The sequence below is a fragment of the Poecilia reticulata genome, chromosome 7 (assembly GCF_904066995.2).
Source record: "Poecilia reticulata chromosome 7, P_reticulata-male-v2, whole genome shotgun sequence".
Taxonomy (NCBI): domain Eukaryota; kingdom Metazoa; phylum Chordata; class Actinopteri; order Cyprinodontiformes; family Poeciliidae; genus Poecilia; species Poecilia reticulata.
In genome coordinates, this window is record NC_088836.1 from 29,762,145 (window position 1) to 29,787,347 (window position 25,203).

General features: G+C 38.7%; 2 protein-coding genes across 3 annotated transcripts; one reads left to right on the forward strand and one right to left on the reverse strand.

Annotated features, from left to right (window-relative positions):
• Positions 1–533: 533 nt before the first annotated feature.
• On the forward strand, positions 534–11,380 carry gdi1 (GDP dissociation inhibitor 1). The gene is made up of 11 exons (XM_008414581.3): positions 534–849; positions 3,042–3,149; positions 3,251–3,350; positions 4,626–4,760; positions 4,866–5,064; positions 5,158–5,289; positions 6,427–6,526; positions 6,615–6,786; positions 7,105–7,249; positions 7,355–7,409; positions 9,142–11,380. Exons 1-11 carry the CDS (start codon positions 805–807, stop codon positions 9,292–9,294), a joined length of 1,344 nt encoding a protein of 447 aa, XP_008412803.1. The 5' UTR covers positions 534–804; the 3' UTR covers positions 9,295–11,380.
• On the reverse strand, positions 11,377–25,082 carry itih6 (inter-alpha-trypsin inhibitor heavy chain family member 6). Of its 2 annotated transcripts, none has more exons than XM_008414582.3 (17): positions 24,316–25,082; positions 23,815–23,850; positions 21,655–21,809; positions 19,736–19,846; positions 19,361–19,608; positions 18,299–18,468; positions 18,104–18,220; positions 17,817–17,988; positions 16,191–17,729; positions 15,698–15,727; positions 15,277–15,294; positions 15,132–15,179; positions 15,034–15,057; positions 14,864–14,959; positions 14,673–14,786; positions 13,443–13,826; positions 11,377–12,566 (listed from the first exon to the last, which is right to left on the reverse strand). In XM_008414582.3, exons 1-17 carry the CDS (start codon positions 24,421–24,423, stop codon positions 12,319–12,321), a joined length of 3,618 nt encoding a protein of 1,205 aa, XP_008412804.2. In that variant the 5' UTR covers positions 24,424–25,082; the 3' UTR covers positions 11,377–12,318. The 2 variants fall into 2 exon arrangements, with proteins under 2 accessions (XP_008412804.2, XP_008412806.2); XM_008414584.3 differs by having other exon boundaries at positions 14,864–14,908; positions 24,316–25,081.
• Between the last annotated feature and the right edge of the window lie 121 nt (positions 25,083–25,203).

The following is a 25,203-nucleotide window of genomic DNA, read 5'->3' on the forward strand; positions in this document are numbered from 1 at the left end:
TTATGAAACTTTAATAAAACTTGCAGGTGTGTGTTTGGTGAATTTTTTGTTAAAACAGTTTTGTTGTAGGTAGAAATTTGACTCAGTTAAGAGTATACTAATAAACTTACTCAAGTAAAAGTACAAAATACAGCATAGTAAAAACACTTTTTCAAAAGTGTTTCTCGGGTAAATGTAACTAGTTTCTACCCAACTCTGAATAGAACTAGTTACCAACTAAAATCAGAAGTTATGAGGCAGCATTTAAATGAATGTAATAATTAGTAAATAAAAGTGATAAGAAAAACATACAATTTAATGATTCTTTATATATTTTTTGAAGCATTGTCTAATTGACATTTGGACTACACAGAACATATATTGTACATAAATTAATTCAGCAAAATCATTTGAAACGTAAATGTTGCTTTCCAAGGCGAACGTTCCACTCACAATATGGCGGACGCGCTGACGCATCGTCTCTGCTTCGCTACGTCTATGGGAAGATGGGAGAGAGAGGAGGATGCGCACTATTTCCCGACGCGCAGTGACATTGTTCTGTATCGCTCCACGGACAGGGCCATCTTTGGTCGTCTCCGCCGGTGACAGTGTGGGCTGAATTCCCCATTGATCATTAATGCCCAATGATTAATAAATAACACGTACCGCTGAAGAGCCTTTTAAAGCAGCCACGCCTGAGAGAAAACAGGAATTTTATTTCTCAGCTTTTTTTTGTGTGGACCCACTGGCATTATTTCCTTCAGCACCCTTTCATTTCCCAAGGCTGAAAAAAAGAGGGCGAGACGGGAGAGGCGGTGATACAACATGGATGAGGAATATGATGTGATCGTTTTGGGCACCGGACTCACAGTGAGTAGAGACAAATAAACACAGAGTTTGTGAACTTTTTAAATGATTTCCTTCCCCCCCACCCCCTCCACACACAGAGACAGAGATCAGGCCTGCTACCGTTTCTGGAGTGAAAGCCTCAGCTGCAATTGTGCGCTGTGACATCAGATAATTGTGTTTGGATTTGCGCATTAGAAATATCGCTAAATAAAACTACAATTGAGCTCCTCGTCTGTCACCAAGAAGCCCGCAGATCTCAGAGTCAGCTGGGTGATTTTTTAAACAATATTTTTTCTTATTATTTCGGCTGCAGACTGTGCTCAGTGTTGTGTTACGCCCTGTAGCATCTTTTAGGCGTAACCCTTCAGTGTGTCATGGTTCTCTTTGCATAGACAGGCCTCCATCCTGGGGTTGGCGCAGGCCTTATAGCACAGCTTTTTATTCACGGCTTTACTTTCACTAAACACGCACTGCGACAGAAACACGCCGGGCAGAAAGATGTGATCGTTTCATGTTTGTATTTGCAGCTATGGCAGCAAATATTTAGTTAGGTAGGTTTAATGTGTCACACGCCTCTCTAACATTTATTTATATATTATCTAAAATAATAATAACAATACTTTTAATAAAGAAAATAAAAAGTATATTTAAAAAACTATTTAATAAGATGTGATTAGAGTTAATTCACTTAATAAACACCGTATCTAAAACATAATTAAGCAAGTTATTAATATTAACTTTCTATAGGTCATGATAACCTTCAAATTCAATTTAATGTGTTTGTAACTCATTAGTTCAAAATGTTCAAATAGTTATTAATTGATAGTGATGGTTCTCCTGTAGCAGTTTGTATTACAGTGAATTTGAAGAAGCCTCTGACTGAAGACAGTTTTTTTCTAATATGGTCAGAGTTGTCCACAATTTCATTTATTTTATGTAAAGTCCTTTAAACTTAAGTAAAAAAATATCCCTTTCCTTAGTTATTTATAACATACATAATCCAAAGACCCAATATATCTTGTTACATTGTTGGTTTTTTAATACTAGTTATTTTAAATAATAATAAAAGTTAGTTTCCTATTCACTTATTATTTTGCATGTATCCATGTAAAAGTTTCTGCTTTGATTTTTGACCATTTTGCGTCTGGAAATGATTACATTTATTTCATGATTTTATGTAAAATCCTCTAAACTTAAAAAAATTCCCATTTATTAAATAATTTATAGCATAAATAATTCAAAGAGCCATTATATTTTACCTGTAACAAATCCAGGGCCAGTGAAATTGTTTTAGTTATTTAGTAGTTGTTAATAATAATAATAATAATAATAATAATAATAATAATAATAATAATAATAATAATAATAATAATACTTTCTTCCCTATTTACTTAACTTATATATTTTGCTTGTATGTGTGTAACATTTTCAACTTTTTGACCATTTTGAGGTTTGAAATGATCAAAAATGACATAATTTGATTGTGTTTGTATAAAAGATTGATGGACGAATATTTACTAAAGATTTATTTATATATATTTATTATTACCAGATTGCAAGTAGCTCCTAGCAGAACTTCATTTGCAGCCGTTTTTCCAATTGCACCGACCAAAATTATTACAAATGCTGGAGAGTCAGAGAAGAGGAGTTAAAGACTAGATTATTAGTTATTGATCAACAAAAAAAATATGTCTGGAGGTCATGAAACACAGTAGAAATGTGTAAAGTAGCAATAAAATAACTAAATATACATACAACATAAACTTATCCTGTGCCAGCAGGGTGACTAAACAATTACAGAGTTATTTAATACTTTGGATCAACTCTGATCACATTTCTCTACAGTAGATTAAACAGAATATAAACATTTCTTGTGGTGTGTTTGAAATAATTTGCGGTTAGTGTGAGGTGTCCCGTAACACTCAGCTCCTTTTTGGATGTAAAGATTAGGACTGAAACATTTATGTTGGGGTGAAATGATTAGTGCTAATAATGGTTATCGTCATTGTTTTTGCTCGTTTGAAGACAAATTCTATTATTTATTTTTGATATTGAACATCAAAATGCATTTTTTTATACAAGTTTGCAGTAACAGCGTAGCAGTTGTGTTCTGGTTGTGATGGTGCACTTTCTATAAACCTGTTGGCTTTTGTTCGTGGATCTCTGGTTGTTTGTTTTCTGAGTGTTTTCTGGTGTTTAAATGTTTCATGCAGGAATGCATTCTGTCTGGGATCATGTCTGTGAATGGGAAGAAGGTTCTGCACATGGACAGGAACCCTTACTACGGTGGGGAAAGCTCTTCCATTACACCGCTGGAAGAGGTACGGCGGACAGCAAATCATATTGAAAGAATTCGTTTATCACGTTTTTGTTAATTCTTAAGAGTTGATTTAATTTGCTTTTTCTCTTTCGTGTCCTGCAGCTTTACAAGCGCTTTACTCTCCCTGATAGCCCACCGGAGTCAATGGGCAGAGGAAGGGACTGGAACGTTGATCTCATCCCCAAGTTCCTCATGGCTAATGGTCAGTATCAGCTTAAATATACTGCATTAAACTTTTCCACATTTTGTCACGTCACAGTCACAAACTTTATCTTCTTATTGGGATTTCCAACAGAAAGAAGCACAATGAGGGTTAAGTGTTCATATATTTGAACGGTCCAGTCAAAGTCCAGACCGAAATTCAATTAAGACTGTGAAATTTGATGTGCACAGTTGTTCTCCGTCCAATTTTCCTGACACTGAGTTATTGTGAAAATATGTTTAAAGTCGGTAAAGACTTCCACCTGTAACTGTAATGAACGATGGATCATGAATCTGTCACATTAATAAGGTTTCCTGGACAATAAATTGTCCCAGAAGTTATTAAAATAAACAATAATGTTGTTATTTTGAGGCTATTTTCATGTAATATAATAGTAATGGCAAGAATAGAATCTCAAACATCACTAAATTTTAAATTTTAATGAACGCTTAACACTGGAACTGAAAAACATTTTAAATATCGAAAGTAAATAAATAAAACAATTCAAACAACAATTAATTATGAAGTGTCTGTAAACAAAATCACCCTTCAAAAAATGTGTTAGTTGAGACCAAAGACTTTTATCATCCAGGTTTTGGTAGAAAGACAAAAACAATAAATCATGGTAATGGAAATTATTGAGCTTGTTTTCATTTATCATGTGATTAATTGATTTATTGCTTATTGCGACAGGCCTGTTCATGTCGCAGTTTTCAGCTCTTTGATCCATTTGAAAACCATTCTTCACCTACTTCCTGTTTCGCAATCATGTGGCGTTTTGTTGTTGGTCGTTCTGCTTAAAGTCTCATTAAAATATGGTGAGGCTTCCTGTTATCCAAGGGATAATAAACGTTTCAAGGTCAATGTAGAACCTTAAATATCACAAACATAAGATAAAATGAGATGATAAGAAAATCTGAACAAGTATTTTTGGTCTAGTTTTTTAGTGCACTTGAAATAAGTCAAAAGTAGGTCAATGGTAACATTGCAGGAAGATATTGGATTTAGATTTGAGTAAATAATTCCTTAAAAATGTATTTTAAAAAGTACTAATAGAAGATAATTTTACTCAAAACAAGACATTTTTCTTATATTTCAAGTGCAGTAATCTACCAGTAGAACTAACACTTTTTAATAAATATTAAGGAATCATTGCTGAAAAATTATTTCAAGTGTACTGAAATAATTGCATATTTGAAATTAAGCCAAAAATACCTTGGTAAAACTTTGTGTTTTTGCAGTGAAAGATTCAAAGAACGAGTGTGTGTATTTTAGGTCAGCTTGTGAAGATGCTGCTATACACAGAAGTGACTCGGTACCTGGACTTTAAAGTGGTGGAGGGAAGCTTCGTCTACAAAGGAGGAAAAATCTACAAGGTGCCGTCAACCGAGACGGAGGCACTGGCTTCCAGTAAGACCCGCAAAACTCCTCGGATACAAATTCACAAAGAGCTGCTCTCGTTTTTCATAGTTTCTTGGTACATTTTGAGATGAATCGTCTTATTTTAACGTGTAGATCTGATGGGAATGTTCGAGAAGAGAAGGTTTCGGAAGTTTTTGGTCTTTGTGGCCAATTTTGACGAGAACGACCCCAAGACCTTTGAGGGGGTTGACCCTAAAACCACCACCATGAGGGACGTCTACAAGAAGTTTGACCTGGGCCAGGATGTCATCGACTTCACTGGCCACGCCCTGGCCCTCTACCGGACAGATGAGTAAGAGTGGGAAAAAAGAAATGTGAAAAGAAGTACAAATATTTCATGAATTTAATTTAAAGATTCACTTGATTGTTTTGTATCTGCATCCAGCTATCTTGACGTTCCCTGTTTGGAGACGATCAATCGTATCAAACTGTACAGCGAATCTCTGGCGCGTTATGGAAAGAGCCCCTACCTCTACCCGCTGTACGGTCTGGGGGAGCTGCCGCAGGGATTTGCCAGGTTTTTAAATTATTTCTCATTATTTAGTCAAACTTTCTGTACAGAGGAGAAAAAAGCTTGTTCAACTTTTATTGCATAATTTCACCCTTAAAATCAAGCCTTTAGCTTTAATACATTTATTGGAGAAAGAGACACTGCTAAGTAAAGAAGTTATTTTTAACACATCACCAGTTGCACAATTATTGTTCCCCTCCTTGCCTGTGGTGGCGCTGCACCAAGAATTACTGAAGGAAACTACATGAAAACCTCAGAAGAAGAAACTGAACACAACTTCCTCCTTCACCAGATGTAAACAAAACTGGAGTAACGATTTTACTGGTTGGAGGATTTCTCTTTTGTCGCTGGTAAAAAGACTATGAGCGATTTCTCCCGCCAGTGATAGACTTGCGTGTTTGTTTTTGTTGAATTTATTTACCCAGAATGCCATGCGCTGCTGTCCACTTCCTGCTTTTGGAGTGATCTGCGGTTCTCTTGGCGTTTACAAACACATTCAAACTGCGCCAACTGAACCGAGGCCAAGATTTTTAGGCAAACTAGAGTTCACATTTTTGGTCCCGATCAGAGGTTGATTGCTCATTCACACCTCCCGAAATGAACCGGACTTTTCAGGCAAGTGGACCGGAGTTTGACTGAAGCAGATTAAACAGGGCTGGTGGGAGTACAGAGATTGAAGATTGAAGTTTTGGGCTACAAATACTCTAGAAAAAAATAATAAATGTGCGGAAAGTACGCAAGATCCACAGTCAGATACAGCAGAGGACATTTGATACAATGGGACAGTTTTTTTTTTTCTAATTCAGCAGTTATGAAAACTTTGTTCTTACTGAAAATAGTTTCTGTAACTGATTAGTTAAACAAAACATTTGGCCAATCAACACAGAAATAGTTACCTAGTAAAAGAATCAGATTTCATGTCTGAGCTGCTTAGTCCTTTTCAATCCCATAGAAAACCAGTGGAATATAAGTTTGTTGAAAACAGTTAACTTAATTGAATTAACTGAATTAATGTACCCAGATTGAAGGATGTGTGAAATTATGCTTTTGTAGTAACATAAGAATTAATTGTTTTAATTTATGTCTGTAAAAAACAGTAAAGTTGAAAAAATTTAATTGAATTTGATTTAATTCGTCTGTTAGGCTGAGCGCAATCTACGGAGGAACCTACATGCTGAACAAGCCTGTAGATGACATCGTAATGGAGGGTGGCAAAGTGATTGGAGTGAAGTCAGAAGGCGAGGTATGACAGCGGGGGTATGTTATTATTCATGTGATAACAATAAGTGTCTTTAAACGTGCTGTGTGCGTTTCTCTCCTGCTGTCTCCAGGTGGCTCGGTGCAAGCAGCTCATCTGTGACCCCAGCTACATCCCGGACCGCGTCCGTAAGGCGGGCCAGGTGATCCGTGTCATCTGCATCCTGAGCCACCCCATCAAGAACACCAACGACGCCAACTCCTGCCAGATCATCATCCCTCAGAATCAGGTCAACCGCAACTCTGGTGAGCATTTCTCAACTACAGGATCGGATTACGTTTGATTAAACGGCACATGTTTACCAGAGGTAGATTCTTTTCTGTCATCTTAAAAATACAGTTAAAAATCTGCAATGTCGCATTGTGTAATAACGTAATAAAAGCAGGTTTTAAAATGTATTAAGACATCACGCAAAATGTGATTAAAATTATTTCAAGTTATACTCAATGTAATCAGCCAAAATGGAGGCACCTTTGTTAAAAAAGTCTGAATGTTTAAGTGGACAAATGACCTAAACCAGGTCTAAAGGGATTCTGCTTGACTTTTTTGTTTTTATTGACCAGACATCTACGTCTGCATGATCTCTTACGCTCACAACGTGGCGGCCCAGGGGAAGTACATAGCCATCGTCAGCACCACAGTGGAGACCAGCGAACCCGAGGCTGAGATCGAACCGGCCTTGGAGCTCCTGGAGCCCATCGATCAAAAGTCAGTGCCGACACTTTGTGCTTTTGTGCTTTAACAACCCGGCATCTATAGGAAACGTTTTGATAATTAGCAAAAATATAGCATTTACTGTTTCTTTTTCCTCAGGTTTGTGGCTATTAGTGACCTTTATGAGCCCACAGACGACGGCACTGAGAGCCAGGTAAGTTATTTCCCTCTTATATGTTGTTTTTGGTTAATATGCTAATAAAACAAAAGATCTTTGTTGTGAAATGTTCCAACATTCATGTATTTATCTTCAAACTATTACATTACCTTCATGCCTTAGTGAATATTCTCTTTGAATTCACGTTGTTAAATTGCATGTATTATGTAAATTTCACATTTAGCACATTTCTGTACTTCCATTTGGGTTTCTGCGGCTTCTAAAAACAGCCTAAGCGCTAAGTTAATATTTTTTGGTGTCTGGAAAATGATTCGTTTCAAAAACTTCTGGAATGTAACATCACAAATCAGCAAGCGCTGTCCGTTACCTAGCAACCTCAGCGGAACCCAACATGTGACCCCAAACAGACTTCCAGCACTTTCAGGCAGCTGGTTTTACCACTCTCTGCGCTGTACAATGGCTACTGGAAAAGACAAGTGTTCTGTTGTTGGCTTATCATTCAGAAGCTACTTGTTGCATTCTTGTCAGTTGTGCTGGAGGCTCTACTAATGCTTTTCAAAGATCTATGATTGCATAATTGTGCAGCTCATTGTGGAAAAATGATTTTGCGGAAAAAAAAAATTTAATGAACATGTTTTGTACATCGTGCAGACCTCTTTAATGAAGCACAACAGGTCACTTTTAAACTTCCAGGGGTCAGATATTTTGCATTGCAGACTTCTGCAACTGCATAATGTATTTCCACTGCTAGCTGAGCAGTGTGCTGGAGTTTCCCCTTTTTTCTAATATTTCATCATGCAAATGATTTCAAAAGCGAAAGTAAAAATGCAAAATAAAACAGCTTCTTAGGCACCAGCATTTTGTCAAAACTGCTTTCAGCTCCAAACAGCTGCTGCCTCAGTCTTAGTGCTAAGCTAGTGCTGCGTTAGCATCAGTTCATTAGCTTAAGCTGCTTAAACGTTGTTTCTTAATGTTTTTGGTGTGTTAGTGTGTCTACAAACACTCTTTATGCAGGTCTAAATGTGAACAAATAAAGCATGGTTTTGTTAAATATCAAGTAGTGTCACATATATATATAAAAAGTGTAATAGGGCAATGTGATTTTCTTTTTAACCATCATGTTTTCTTTCAGAGGGCTCATTTATTAATTTTTTTCAGTACATATAAATATTGAATTCTGTATTAGTGCCGACAAGTACTCAAATTATTATTAGCTCAAATAAACAGAAAATATGCCTGAATGTCTTGATGTTTGGGCTAATTAAAGTACTTGTTAGGAAAGGGCAATAAATCAATAACAATATATATCGTTATAGACAAATGATCAAGTAAAATTAACTAGTTACTACCCAACTCTGTATTTAAACATGATTAATTAAACAACAGATACATTGAAGATTTAAAAGATTTAAGGGATCAATATTTTTTTTTCTCATCTTCTCTCCAAGTTTCTGAGGCCCCCACAGTGGGCAGTGCTCGTTACCTAGCAACCCCAGCAAAGGCCAGGCCGTTACCTAGCAACCCAACTGACGTAAATGCAACCAGTTACCGCCCAACTCTACCAATGACTGTTGTAGAAACAGCTTTTTTTGTATTATATGAGATAAAGCACTGTATTTTGCTGCTTTGTCACTTTCTACCTTAAAATCCTCAAGTACAATAATTTTAAAAAGAAATGCTGTCAGAAATTTGTAAAAAAAAAAAAAAGATTTTTGAAAATCAGAGATAAAATGATAAATTGTCGCCAATTCTCACCGTTTTCTTCCAGGTCTTCGCCTCGAGGTCCTACGATGCCACGACTCACTTCGAGACCACTTGCAACGACATCAAGGACATCTACAAGCGCATGACCGGGACCGACTTTGACTTTGAGAACATGAAGCGCAAACAGAACGACGTGTTTGGGGAGGACGAGCAGTGAGGGCGGTCCGAGGGGTTTCTGGGAGCAGAAAAAAGAAGCGAAGGCGGAAAAGGAGCCGAGAGACGGCGTCTGCCTCCTTTTCTTTTCTCTTCCTCCCTCTCTCCACTCTCAATGAAATTCGCTCACAGACAAAAACACATACATGCTTTTCAAACACTCCCTTCCTCTGACACAGAAAAGCAGGGTTGAGTAGGTCTTTCTTTCAGTTGTGAAATATACAGTATAACCATAACTTCAGCTTCGTCATTAGGGGTGAGTTTTTGACTTGTTGCAGATTTTCAGAACATTTCAGTCCGTTTTTGTCCGTCATTCTCATATCAGGCTCTCGCTGTTTGGCAGGTCTGAGCTTAACGTAAAATCCTCTCGCAGGGTCACCTCCAGTTGGCATGCATGCATCTTTTACACAGTAGTTATTGTACATAGACTGGATCAACTCAGCGGTTTAAGGACCGGACCGCTCCCATCAACCCTGCTTTCACTCCCCCGTCTTTTACCTGCGTGACTTAAAACAGACGCCGCTCCTTTTTTTGGCGAAAACTTAAATGTGATCCAAACAGGCATATAAATGGGCTGTTCTGTCAACTGGTAGTGCTCACTTTTGCAACGCTGTTGTGTTCTCAGTGCAAGCAGGCAAGTTAATCAGTGGCTATACCTGTCGCCCTCCAACCCCTCTACATGAAAAAACGAAAAAACAAAAAACACTTTTCTTTGTCCGAGTTATGTAACAACAGTTTTGAAACTGAATACTTTCTAACTTGTTAAATTATTAAAGAGTTTATTTCTATATAATGGGTGCACATTTCACTGGCTGAAGTTATGAAGTTTACAGAGCAGAGGTAGAAACTGTGGTCTTCAAGTCGAACTTAAAAAAAAAAAAAAAAGGGAATTTGTGGAAAACAAAGACCAGACGTTGGTTTGTGAATCTTTTTTGGGGGAATAATGGCCTTCGAAGAAGTGAAATAGGAATAGACTGGAATGTGGCATGAAGGAAAGACTGAATGTTGGGAAAGTTGTTGGGTTTCTTTGCGGGGTTTTGAAGATGAAGACTGAAATTTCAGCTCTAGGTGGAACCACCCCGTCTTGTCTCGGTTGTTTGACCCCTTGTGTTTGACGTTGTTCCCTTTCTAGATGTTAGGTGGAAGGAGGACTTTGTAGCGTAGACGCAGTCACACGTGCGACCCATTCTGAACGAACCGAGTTGCTTTTATTTAGCCTTAACGTCCGGTCCGTCTCCGACGCATGGACACCATCAGAAAAATCGGCTGCTTTGTTTTAACTCAGAACGTTGTTTGCAGGTCAGTCTTGTGCCAAAATTGGTCTTTTTTGTTATTGGCGACGATTAAAGTTCACATCAGCAGAGAGTGCAGAGCTGAAGGGAAATTGTTTTGTTTCATACCAGTTTAAGGGTTTTATCATACAACTAAGAGGAAACAGACAGGCTGCTGCCGTCATTTGCTAGAAAAGCGGCTTCATCTCAATTTACCGCCCACCACCAACCCTCTTCCAACTCCAAACTAATCTCATCTCTGTGTCTTATCCTTACAATGTATTTATTTAAATTCTTGCCGACGTCAAATGCTGACTCATTTTAAAATTGTGTTGCTCTAATTTGTTTATTTGCTGTGTCATATGTCGTTTACCTTATCACGTGATCATTCCATGATTTAATGTTATGTCGTTAGCGTTCCTCTGATGTTTTGGTGGAAGGAAAACTCAACCTCAGCCTTGAATTCACACTGTGCACCGTTCAGCTTCATGTGTGAAACGTCACCTGAAGAAAACTGGAATATTGTTTACCTGTTGTTCCCTCTCTCTCACCATCCTCTCCTTTTTTATTTACCGAGAACAGAAGCCTTGTGTGGTGTTGCTGTTTTTATTTTCATCCAGTATGGCCTTTGAAAACCACTATCAACAACATCCCTCGAAAATTGACAAAATAGTCCAGGCTGAGTAGTAGAAAACTTACTGTCCTTGTTTGATCACTAGTATGTGAACAATACCTAATGTCTTGTGTAACAAATAAAACCAATTAAACTATGAAATGAAATGATAGAAAAATAAAAAGCACATGGCAAACCTGGAAAAAGTGCCTCAGATTTCTTTTTCATTTTCTGGGAATAATATAATTTCACATACATACAAGACCTTATACAATTGGACTGAACAGCTTAAGAGGAGTGATGCTTTAAAAAAAATTACATATGATTTAGACAGAAAGGAATACTGCAGCGTATTAGGACCACTGTAGATAAAAAAATGGAGTAAATTTCTGACAAAAAAACCCTAAAATGTTGAGATTGAACTCAAACTTTTTTTGTAAAAAAACAAGGAAATTTCTATTTGAAAAGTGAAAAAATTGCTAGAAAAAAAAACTAGAAAATTTTGAGGGATTTATCTCAGAAATGTTATTGATGTATAAAAAAAAAACAGGAAAAGGTCAGAATTTCAAAAATCAAAAACTTTTTGACTTGGAATATTTCTGAGTTTTTTTCTAGCAAATTTTCAACTTTACAAACTCCGAAATTTCCTTTTGTTTTGTAGAAAATTTCTGAGACTTTTAGCACATTTTTGACTTGAAACTCAACTCATCAGCAAGAATTTTTTTTTTTATCAGAAATGTACTTTGTTTTTCCTATCTGCAATAGACCCATTGTGCCATTGTAAAATGCCATATAAGATCATTCCAATAAATAACTTTCAAAGCGGCTGCATAAATAGATGATCTGTTGTTGCCAAGCGACCAGAAGCACATCGAGTCTCTGTTACGGACACAAAGTGAATCCAGGGAGAGATAAAGAGCCTCTGTTCAGTTCTCTATTTGAGTAACTGTAGATTTTAACTATTATTTTCCTAACTTCTTCTTTCTGCCTCCAAGCTGCGCCACCCAGCCCTTCCTGTTTCACAACCGCCTCTGTGTCTGTCGTTTTTATCCAGCGGACTCCCAGTCAGCTCCGTCCTTTGTGTGCGTCCTGGTACCTGAGCCATGCTGTGGGCCAGCAACAGGTGGAGCGGACTCGGCTTGGGTTACATATTGTTCACCACGTAACTCTCATAGGAGTGACTCAGCAGTCTCTCGATCTCCGCCTTGGGAACCACCCAGCATTTGCCCAGGTGGCGCTTTTGCACTGAGTCTTTCATCGACTTGTCCTGTAAAGTCACGTCCATCTGCTGTGCTGCCCACCTCAGGATTCCCCTCGCTTGAACCCCGTCTTTGTTTTTGGGGTGACGATTGGTTGTCACGGTTACAGTCATGTCAGAGTGCTGAAACTGGCCTGCAGGCAGAAAAAGAGGAGCAATAATTAACTGTAACTACATTTCCTCCCCATGAAATTATAATTTAAGGTTTTAAGTAACAGTGAAATAAACACAGAGGGTTTCTTCAAAGTCTTAAAAAGTCATAACTTTAATAAATTTTACTTTTAGACCTATTAAAATCTTACAAATGCTCAGAATATCAATGTTTTTGTGCCAGTGGCGTATATGTCCTGGGATTTGTAGTTCTAGCAAACTGGTTGACAAAAGACAAGCAAACAAAAAGTCCTCGTTAATTTAGCCTCCATCAGCTTCTTCATCATGTTAAGTTTTAGTTTTCATAACTCACACAGGTTTTTGCAGGCAGGCAAAGAAAAATAAAATAAGTAAAATTATCACAATAAAGTCATAAGATTATGACTTTTGTCTGGCAATACTACAATTTTATTCTTGTAACATTATGATGTTATTCTCATATTATTACAACTTTATTCTCATTATTATGACTTTATTCTGATAATACTACTGCAACTTTATGCAGGTAATCTTATGACTTTATCTAAATATTATGACTTCATTCTCATATTATTATGACTTTATTCTCATATTTCTCTTTTTTCCTTTAACCTGGCCCTAATTTCATTCATAAGACATTTTTCTCGTGTTATAAATCAAATAATCTGCCAGTGCAACAGATACTGACCAAAAATACTTGGTAAGATTTTGTGTTTTTGTAGTGATAAATGGATGGATGGATGTTGTTGAAGTTAAAACTTAACCCTGGATGAGTTCCTCACCAGCTATCTTTCACCAAGAAGCAATAATGTTACCAAAACCAAAGATTCTGCAACTCAACACAATGTATAAAAAGGAAAATTTTAAGATCTCCTGCTTACCCAGAAGGCCTTGGGTCGACCTTGACAGCCCCCTTCCATCTGTGATGTAAAACCCCAGGTGAGCCATCTGCAGGAAGTTGGGGTGTTTGTAGTGATGGAACAGCACCAGGAAGCGCACCCCTTTCGCCAGCTCGATCCAGCAGCTCTGATGGTTGTCCACGGTCACAGTCACGCCCTGCCTGGTCACAGATCCCTGCTGATTGGTGGGGAGGGTCTCCCTTCCTTCCCCATCCACTACCACCCCATCCAGCGTCAAGGTGATCATGATGTCAGCCGAACTGCCAGCCGGTAATGAGATGGTGAGCCGGTCGAAGTACGTTCGGGAACGGCCTTCTGCTCCAGGCTTTGGTAGAGCTCCCATCAGGTGACCGTCCACAATGATACCTGGAAGAGCAACATGCACCCTCTGTAAACTCCAAAATAGGCACTAGGAGGTGCTACAGCACCGGCTCCTTTTCCTCTGGACAAAAAGGTGCCCTTCTGAAATTTTTTATTATTTTCAGTGTATTGTGTGTGACTCAAGAGAGCACATGACTGATCAGAAATAGGTAACTACATATAATGTTCAAGTAGTGCCTTTAAAAAATCCTCATATTGCTAAAGAAGCTGGTGGGTCAGTGTGATGCACAAGCTGCCTTTTTTTGCCACTGGAGCCCCAGAATGTCTGTGTACGTCTCTGCATTTTGCATTTAAGATAAAAAAAACTTTGCCTGTAAATATGTTCTACCCTGAACTCATGTGGCCTAGTTTTAGCTTTACCTGGTTCAAATTCTAACCAAAGGTATATAATAATTCTTACAAAGCACCTGTTTATGTCTAATTATTAATGTTAAGTCAAGGAGAAAGGGATGAGCCTTTCCACATAAAATAGAAAATACTTTATTGATCCTCAAAGGGAAATTGCTTATATGCTAACAGCTACTCCAACCTAAGTGTTAAATATTGGTGCGTGCAGATAACCATATACAAATTACATATATAAGTGTAATATTGCACACATGTTGAAGCATTCTTTAGCTGCAGATGCATCCTTTGCTTCAAATGATCAAGCGTTCACTAAAGGAATGCTATGGAAATGCATTTTAGGCACTAAAATGTGTATAAAACATGTAGTTTTTGCATTTTTAATGTATAAAATATGTTTCAGTGGTTTAATGAAAAGAATCTAAAAATTTTTACTCGATTAATCGTTAGAATAATCAAATGTTAGCAATTGAATCAAATGCTTACCTCGCTCTGGATCCTCCAGAAGTCTGAGAACGTCGTTGGCTCTGCCGTCCACAGTGAAACACAGATCCTGGTGCAACTTTGGAAGTTGGACCACAAAATGAGGATCTCCATCCACTACAACAGAGAATCCAGCAGCTAAACAAAGCCAGACATCACGACTTTGTGATTTAAAATAATAAATAAATCCTGACCTGATGAGGAGAAGAGTCTCACAGAGTTCAGTCTGGACTGAGGTTCTAAAAGGACAAGACATTCAACTAAAGGACAGTCCTCCTCACTCCCAAGCACTGAAACCAATGACAGGACTTCTATTGCAGAGAACGGCACTACTATGAATTACACTCTCCTTCGAAATACTCACCAAATGAATCACTGCTGTCGTCCCCTGAGAAAACACAGGAATGTTTTTAACGTAAAACATCAGATTTGTTTTACCAAATAAAAAAACAACTAACTTACAGGTGTCGTAGCTGATATCGTAGTCATAATTATATGTTGCATCAAAATCTGGCAAATAGAAGGAGTCATTAAAAAACAAAAAATAATCACTTCCACTGCTTATGTGAAGAGATTTTATTTTCAAATGAAGAGTTGTTACCCATACCTGTAACAAGATTCAGATCTATTCAGAAAGAAAAGAGCAGAAATTAGTTAAATTCTCGATCACAGGCAGGTTTTACAAATTAGAAATAGGTTCATAAAACCTGAGTGAAGTTGGTTTCCCCACCTTCTTCAAATTTAACAAATTGATTTGTGCCGCTCTCATTTTAAAGATACTAATATTAAATCTTTCCAGAGGTAATCAAAGGTCAACTAGCTCAGCTATATTTACAAAATGGATGGTTGACATTTGGTGACCCCTTGAAACATTTAGTAATACCTTGAAAATGACATCAGCACAAACAAAATGTAGCATAAACGTTTGACACCAATTTCGTTTGAATAGAAGAAAGCAGGAGGAGCAAACGACAAATGAACAACTAAATAAAAATAACCAAATAGATCAGGAGGCAAATGAAATGTACCTTCTTCACTTTGAATGGAGGTAGAGACATCTAGGGGAGAAAGAGAGGATTTATTTTGAATTAAATATGAAAACCAGCATTCACTCCATCCATTCATCCATAATGATTCTTTGATTTGACTGAATTTCATTTTGTCGGGAAGTCAGAGAAACGGCAGACAGTGGCAGCATTTCCATCACAAATGTTCGTAAGTCCGCTAATGTCGAAAAAACACAACTTCCCCAACTGCAGTGTTTCCATTAAACAAGAAACGCAATTAAACTCACGTGTGAAAACGTTTGCGCCAGTGGGAACATCTGGTTTGTGATCAGCGTTTCCATTGCAGTTTTCCAAAATAAACCAATTTTGATACGGCCAAAAAAAATGAATACCTCGTGCCAACATTTTTATGGAAGAGTTTTTTTTTTTTTATTTCAGCGTGTTTCCAATATTATCAAAATGTTAAGTTACGCAATGACTTGGTCAATGGAAACGCAGCTACTGTGTTACTTACCCAGAAGTCCAGCTGCTTCCCACAGTCCTGGTCCTTCTGTAACGCCGGGCATGGGAGCAAAGGTCCCCAACACCAGGGTGGCAATGCTCAGACTGGTGTCAACGTCTAGATTTGAGCTGTTGTGTCCAACGTCTGGCGGTGAGGCCGGGGTGGGCGAGCGCAGTGTGGCTACAGGAGTTTCAGACTGATGAAGATCTGGGACAGACTTGGTGCGGTTCCCCACCTCTGAAAATGGCCCTGATGGTTTCCCAGGACTGGTTCTCCTTGTTCCAGCTGCAGGGTCGGTTCTGGATGAAGTGAGGTGTGGTGAAGTGCTGGTATCCAATGTTTGCATAGCTGTTGTCGTTGGGATAATGGTCGTTTTGCCAGGAGCAGGAGGCTGTGCGGTTTTTAGAGCATTTAGAAGAGAAGTGGATAACTTTGGAGAATGAAGGGGTGTTTTTGGATCATCCTGGGAGGTAGCAAGTTTTTTTCCAGAGATTGTTGCTGGGGCAGTTTTGATAGGCCTGGGACTTGGGTTTATGGCTGTTTTTTTGGCTGGAGGAGCCTTTGTTTTAGCCAGAGACACTGGCAAAGGCTTCGTTTTCTGTTTACTTGCAGGTTGTTGAGGAGGGTGTGGTTTGGCTAACCTAAGGCTGGGCTTTCTGGGAACTCTAGTGGTTAACATTTCGATGGGGCGCACTGTTGTTGTTGTTGTTGCTGTGGTGGTGGTGGTGGTGCCAGTAGTTGTGGGTTTCACAGTGGTCAATGGCTGAGCTGCTTCATCTGCATCTGGCTTTACAACAACCAAAGAAGTGACTGGGGTCACAAAGTTATATTTGAGGGAGAGGTTGGTGGCTTTCTCTGCCAGTAACCTTTGAGTTGCAGGGTCAGTTGCATTGAGTTTGCCCAGTAGTAGCTCTTTGATGGTGAAATATGCCCAGAGACGACGCACAAAGTTGGACACTCCTTCCAACTCTCCTGAACAGTTTAAAAAACCTCTGCTCCCATTTTCTTTTGCACTGGAAATAAGCACATTATCTTCCAGGCTTATGTTATGCTTTGAATCGGTTGCTGAGACCGACACCTTTAAGTCTTTGACTCCAGGTTTTACCCTTCCTGCCACAACTAACTCCGAGCCTTGGAAGTAGTTTGGGAACAGGGTATGGGTGACATCAAACGCCTGATCGTCCATGTAGGAAAGCTGGACGTCTGACAGCAAAGGGTTGGCCACTTCATCATAGAAACCCTTCAGTTGCAAAGCTGCATCTGCTTCCTCATACACCATCCTGGCCACACCTCGGTTCTCCAAAGCCAGGCGTCTTAGGAGAAGGAAGTCCGCGTCATCGCCAAAGGCAATGCCAAACAGAGTAACCGAGCCCAATGCCTTCTTGGCGTTATTAAGGATGGCGTCACCAGATGTCACTCCAGTGGTCGCTTCCCCATCTGTCAGAAAGATAACCAGGGGAACCCGCTGGGATGCAGGGCGGCTGGAGGATCCAGAGGATGACGGGTTAACAAGCTGGGCAGCAGATAGAAGAGCTGCGTTGATATTCGTCCCTGATTCGACAGTAAAGTCAACACAAATCAGTTTTATTGGCACAAAAACAACATACATTTGATGCAAAGGATAAAATTTCCACTCACATCCTTCTGCATTAATTCTCCTCACAAACTCTTTGGCCTCTCGCACGTTCTGCCGAGTTGCTCGCACTGTTCGACCTTTCTTCCAAGTGTGAACCTTATCTGAGAAGGTGATGATGTTAAAGTGGTCTCCTTCTCTAAGGTCTCCAAGGATGGTGTTCATCGCCTGCTTGGTCTACTGACAGAAATCAATGGTGTTATTGACCCACTTTTGTCTTAAGCAGAAAAAACAGTAAGTAAAGCTATTTTAGAGAAAGTATTTCATCTTCCAGATGCTTTCTTCTCTTTACCTGCTTTATCTTGGTGCCTATCATAGACCCACTGACATCTATGACAAATATAATATCCTTGGGAACCACTGGAAGCCCTCTTGGTGCAAAGTAATGCACAAAGTAGCCATCATACACCTAACGGGCGTAAGAAGTCAAAGATTTAGTGAGATTCAAGTGGCTTTGACAAACCAGAAGTGGAACGATGCAGCTGACCTGAACGTCACCCGAGAGGTCTTTGAGCTCCACATCATACTGAATGATGAAGTCTGCATTTAACCCTTTGGGGGATGCGCTGGTTTGCTGATGAAGAGTTGGGTTGTAGTAAATTCTAGCACAATTATCGCTCTGCTCAACCCGAGTGGAGGCAGGAGGGCTGGAGTCACCTGGAGGAAAGCAGTGCTTCATCAGGCATGTTGATAGATCACCATTAAATGCAGACAGGAGCAGAAAGTGACAAAGGAATGAGATGAAAATCTTTATCTTGGTCTAATTTAATCTATTTTGCGCAAAGAGCTTGAATTTTTTTCCCTCTATAATCGAAATCTTATTTTTACAGAAAATAAGTGTAAAGTGGAGATTTGAGCGTTGATGATTGGCAAACTGTGCTCCTAAAATATAATATCTAAAAACATACTTGGAAAGATTTATATTTTTACTGATTGTTTTTTTTCTTACTAATATTTCACTTAAAATACAGTTATAGAAAGTAATCTTCGTTCAACTAATTTAGTTTCTGAGGTTATGGTGAAGTGCATCTGTATAGATTTTTAGTGTTATATTTCAGGTAATAATAAAACAAGCTAGTCGTTTCTAGATGCTAAAATTGTTTAATTTCAACCTGAAGTATACAAAAAACAACAGATTTATGTTAATTGTTAAAGAAAAAGTAAATGTTTTGATTCAGATATTATAATCAACTGGACTGAAAAACATGTAAAACAAAATATAGCAACAATAACTACATGAACTTTAACAATTAACATGCTAAGTGAGGTGTCTAAAATCATTCTTTGGAAAGGATCTATAGTCAAAGCTGGTGACATTTTGTCTTGGAATAACCTGCGGATTGTCAAGTAATTAATTGCATTATTATATATTTATTATTACCTGGAATATATATATAAAAAATTTCCCATCTTTTTATGGTGTCTGAATTTCCAGACTTTTTAAATTTATTCTCATAAACACAGTGGACACTAGGCAACATACCAAGTGATATAAAACTAGTATTCAGTGATTTTTCACTGTTTTAAATTATACTTCTTGGCGTCGTACCCTGGGCAGAGTTCGACAGCAGTCGACTCGTCTTCAGAGGAAGAGCTTTGATGAAACTGATCCCCGTCCTTTCATTTATGCTGACTTCCAACGTGAGGTTCTGCACCGGCTGCCCGGTCCTCAGACCCAAACTGAGCTCGTAGCGGCCGAGTCGACGAGGTAACAATTCCTCGTAGGTCAGGACAAAAGACATCCGGGTTCCCGATGGGACGCTCACTGCTACACGAAACTTCTCGATTTCCCTTTCTCTGCATTGACAAAACGAATAAGGCAAGTGAAAAGTTCAGGTAGTTTTTAAGAAGCTCTATGAAACCAAAGATGTAAAGAACATTTCTTTGCTCACAAGAAGTTTAAAAAAAAAAAAAAAAAACTAACTTGGTGGCGACAAGTCCAGCTGTTTTTCCTTGCTTTTTAGCGGCGTCGTAAATTTTCCTGGCTGACGCTCTTTCCTTCACTTGGGCAACATACACCTTACCATTGGAGGCACTGTGGGATAGAGGGAAGAGGAGAAAGAAGCAGCTCTTTGTGTGACGTACAGTAGCCAGATTATGTTACTTTTAGTGGACTGAAGTGAGTTTTTGAGAGAGATTTACTTTATTTTGCCTCTTGTTTAGTAAAGCAAACATTCAATGCCTTATGAGGGTTAAATGGAAAAAAACAACCTTGAGGAACTTTGATCTTCTCAGGTTGAGCTATAAATACTCTCAGTTCTAAAAGACTGAAGATCTATGATGTCATGTGACAGGGTGTCACTTTAAGGTCATGTCTTTTAAGTGAATATTTCTAATGAGCAAAAAGGTGCAACTAAAATAAACTGGGTCTTATTTGACACAGAGCAGAAATCACATAAGCGGAGAGTGGAAAGTGTGTGTGCCGGGTGTATTTATGCATGTGGCTGGCTTAGTGGCTGAGGAAATGACTGAACATCACGCAGAACACAGACTTCTTAGTTTCACACACAAAAATGCCAAAGAACCAACGTAATGCGTCTGCCACACTAATTTCCCTCAAGGTATCTGGAGATAGGGCTGTTTTGGTCCTGTGTGTGTGAAAATATGGGAAAAAAGCTCACACATACCTAAAAATATTGACTCCACATGCAAAGTCTACATCCACCGATGCATGTAGTAGTATACAGTAGATGTAGGCTTGTGTGGAGTAAGTGTACGAAAACTGGCAGGCTGCCTCAGTAAACGATGTGGGGAGAAAAAAGGGGCGACTGGGCCAACCTCTGTCATTTTCTCTGTTAACTTTCTGACTTCCATTTACAAAGCCTGGTATTCATTCAGCTTCTGGTTTCCCCTCCTCCTGACCTGCTTCCGCTCCCAGAACCAGCAAAGCCCACTTGTTTGTTTTATTTATATTTAGCATTTTTAAATAGAATAGATGCCAGGCTTTTTAGTAATGGAATCAAAGTTCTTTACGCCATTCATCCAAACGTTTATCTCTGGATTGTGGCCGTCATCAAGAACATTTCTGATATCTGTCTCAATTTAGTCCGAGTGGCTATGAAGACTTGAAATATGTGAATTTTAGCTCAATTTGTGAAACCTAAGGGCCCTTTGTGACATAAATATATGCTATCTATCCCCCGAACCAGAACCAAACATGGAGAAACAGCCACAAGTCTGGAACAAACTTCCAGAAAACTGCAAAACAGCTGAAACACTGAGTTCCTTTAAATCAAGACTAAAAACATGCCTGTTTAGAGCAAAATACATGAGAAATGACCAACTTCTTGATGCGTATTGATGATTTTTGAAGCTGTGACTCAGATCGTTCCTCTTTAGGTCTAAATATAACTCTAGATTTTTTCTGTTTAGCTGAAAAGAGCTGTGGCATATTGACTTGTTCTAAGCATCTTTTCTGCTCTTGAACTGGTTCACAGTCACATGGTGACATCATAACGTAGAGCTGTGTATCATCTGCACAGCTGCAGTAACAAATCTGATAACTTCTTCTTCTATTCAAATCTTAAGTCGTGTTTTCATTAACTATAAGAGGAAAATCTTAAAAATTAATACAAAAACTCGAAGACATCAATTAGTGCGTAATTAATCTCTGTAATGTGTTTCACTTATTGAGTTACCAAAATAAACTGTTCAATAATATTCTAATGTCTTTTTAAATATTACAGTGTTTGTAAATATTTGTATGTTTTCAGTTTTTTTTTTATTTATCATGTTTTAATTTTTATGCTCTACTTTTATGTGTTTGTGGAAGGGTTTTATAAATAATACTTGCAGTAGGAGCTGAGACATGCAGATAAGATGAATTTGTTTTGGTTATCTTACATGGTAAAGTTGGAGATGAACGCCGACGAGGGCAGGTCCACCTCAAACGCTGCCTCTTTAGTGATGGGCATCTGGTTCCACACCGAACTCTGGATCGTTGTGACAGCGTAACGAGACACCACCGAACACCTGACATGGTAGTCTGTGACCTTTAGCTGGTGGCACAAAAACACACACATGACAACAGAAAAACTAAAAATAAAGTAGGATTTTTATCTATCAGAATGTAAACACAATATTCTGAGCCAATGTCTTTGGAAAACAAAGATGCATTTAGTGTCTTGTAAAAGTATTGTGAGCTTTAACATATATTTCTATGTCAGAACTGCAAATTTATTGGGACTTTATATAACAGATCAGCAATAAATAGTAAATAAGTAAATAATTGCAAAGTGAAATGAAAACTTGCTTTTAACAAATACAATTTTAAAAGTGTCGTATTCCTCTTGATTCTTACACCCCTAAATAAATCTGATTATATTATTAAATATTACCCCACATTTTTTAAGCCGTACATAGTACTGGCTAATCCATAAAGTGAAAATGGAAAGAATATAACAGAACTGGATCCTGGTATACTCAGATATTGGGAAATGATTCCTTCCTGTAGGCGTCAACTTTGTTGAGGTTTTAAATTTTCCCTAATTGATAACTTTTGTCTGTGACATATGTAATTAATGTGGCAGTTTGACGCTATGAAGCTTACCTATGGTGTAAATTTTATGCCACAACTCAATGTAAACAGACATCTATCATTGGCTGTTTATGCTAATTAACATCCATATTTAGTTCTTTCTGTGCTTTTTAAAACAATTGTTCAGGTACCACTATCTAATCAAATTCCCCTCGCAGTACACTGGAAATTCACCGAAGGTTGCAGACTCGATTGTTTTGCTGCTACTACAAGGCTGAGTAGCCATGGCAGTTAAACACCATGATATTGAACAATGCCATGGAGAAACATGCTTTCCTCCACAAATCTGACCTTTGTGGTGCCGAGAGAAGCCCATAAAAAGTCATGTGGATAGAGCCAGAAACCCAGTTAGAGACTACAAGTGGTGATGAGGTTCACCTTCCATCAGTTCCAGTCACCAGAACTGCATTGCAATGGTTTAGGTCAAAGTCCAGGCCTAAATCCAGTCTGCAGAAAGACTCAAACGTTGATGTTCAAACACTCCAACAAATCTGACTAAGTGCAAGTATTTTTGTTTTTGCAAAAATGATTGGGCAAAATGTTGATGATTAGATTGAGAAATGCTGCATCTTCCATGTCTCTCTGCCAAACAGAACTCAATAGAACCTGACTGCATGTCAAGGACACCACAATCTGACTTTTCATTTAGGTGTGCTGGGCCATACTCCCAGTAAGACACATTAAAATTTGTGGTTGTACCCAAATCTGAAAAAGTCTGAGGAGTAATAGTAACCTTGCAAGTGAAATGTTAAGTTTGGCACCTAGCATTGAAACGGAGTTGCATTTCCAGTTCCTTACACTGTATAAAGCAATTATGTGGCTTGTGGGTTTTACTCTTTAAAACAAAATGTGTGACGATGCCCTCGTTTTCCCACTGAGCCGTTACCTTGACGTTTTTAGCAAAACAACTTAGATTTTCCCAATTTTGCAATCCTGTACTAAAATTAGATTTTTTTCCATGCTTTTCTTCCTCCATTTAAGTGTGTTGCAACTCAATAAAGCAGATTTTAGACAAGTATGGACTCTGTTCAGGTAGAGGTCTTAGTGGAGTAAGCAGAAAGGAAGCAGTGTTGTTATCTTAAACTAACTGTGCCAGTCTGAGACGTATCACTTTGGTGCCCTTCCCTTGTTTACTTATGGGACGTTGGCGCCTGATCTGGTTAGTGCGGGCCACATGACTCCATTACGAGGCGACATTAAGGAGGAGGACAGCCACTCCAGGCCTCCAACTCACTGGTATTTAAGAACGCTGTGGTTTGTGCTACACAGACAAGATTACTGTATGTTCCTAGGAAATTTCTTAGTTAGCCCTGAAGCAAACTGAAGGTAAAAGCCACAGTGGCATGACTCAAGGTACCAGAAACGTCTCTTTATGTCTTTAAAGAAACGTCTCTTTATGTCTTTAAAGCTTGGACCTCTTGGTTAATTTGGTGTCATGTGTAGCAGTAAACTCAGTTGAAACTCACCACTGGTTTTGCTGGTTTGCTTTGACGTTTTGTTCTCTGGAAAAGAACAAAAAAATCATCAGGTATCTAGTGTTACGCATTTTTGGGAATCAGTGCTTTAAAGAAATGCTGAATTGCACAATAAATTAGGTCAAAACTGGGTTAATTGCGCCACCAATCTGAGCAAATGAGGGTTGGGTCAAGATCTTATGTCAAAACAGGTTGAATTAGCCATTCATGAATGAATGAATGAAGGGGAAGTGGAACTGGAAATAAATGCTCTCACTGTACACAGGATTGCACGCTCTGCCTCCTGTTAATTCTGCACACAAGTCCGTGCTGTGTCAGTCCATTACCAAATATCCTGTGCATTGGTGGGACTTTAAACATAAACAACCTGCAGGGTGGAAACCCTTCACAGGGAAAATATTATACAACCTATACGAGATGTAAATTACTCCTTTAGTTACCAAGTCTGGGCGTGTTCCAGAAAGTTGCATAAAAATTTAAATATATCCTTACCTGGAATTGTAAATTCCTCCTAAGATGCGTCTTAAAATCCCCCGATAATCCTTCTTGTGCGCAGTAATAAACGCAAAGAAGAAAACATTGAATCCTCAAAACCTTCATGCTTGCAACGATTCGACCTTTGGATTAAAACCGAAGAAAAACGTCCGGTGATCTCACGTTGGGCGCATTTTACACAAGCTTCAAGCGGGAGTAATTTTAGCTCCGATCCATGTGAGAGCGCCCTAAAAATGAGATCTGATCAAGAGTTACACCTGCGATAGGTGAGAGCAAAAGAAAAGCGGGTACAGCGCAGACGTCAGAGGGAGGTTTGCGCACAGCTGGGGTTCACACATGCTGCCACCGAGGTCGGAGAGAAATGAGGGGTGACTGGCACCCGGATCCAAGGTTTGGATGAAAACGCCTCCATCTCCTCCCCTTCCACTGCCGGTTTGAAAAACCTAAATAAATAAATCCGTGCAGCAGCGGTTAAGATCCATTGAAGTTTACGAATGTATTTTCTCACCTCACATTTAGTCAGATAAATAAATATCTGGCTCGGATAGATTCTGTCCAGTAGGTTCCCAAAACGCACCAACTCAACCCTCCTACCACTGACCCAACATGGATTAACTGCCAGAGAGAATGGATGGATTAGAAAATGTTAAAAGTTTCATCTCCATTTGTATTCAGCGAAAATCCTCATGAGAACACCCTTCATTGTCACGTTACATTAATGTCTAAATGTTTGAAAGATCAGGCTCATCAGAGGCTTCGCAAAACCACGGTGTATAATTTTTTGTTGTTTTAGATTTAGACCTTTAAAATGTCCTAGAAAAAACAAGAATATTTCTGAGTTTCAAAAGTTGAGAATTTGCAAGGAAAAAAAACCAAGACTGTCAT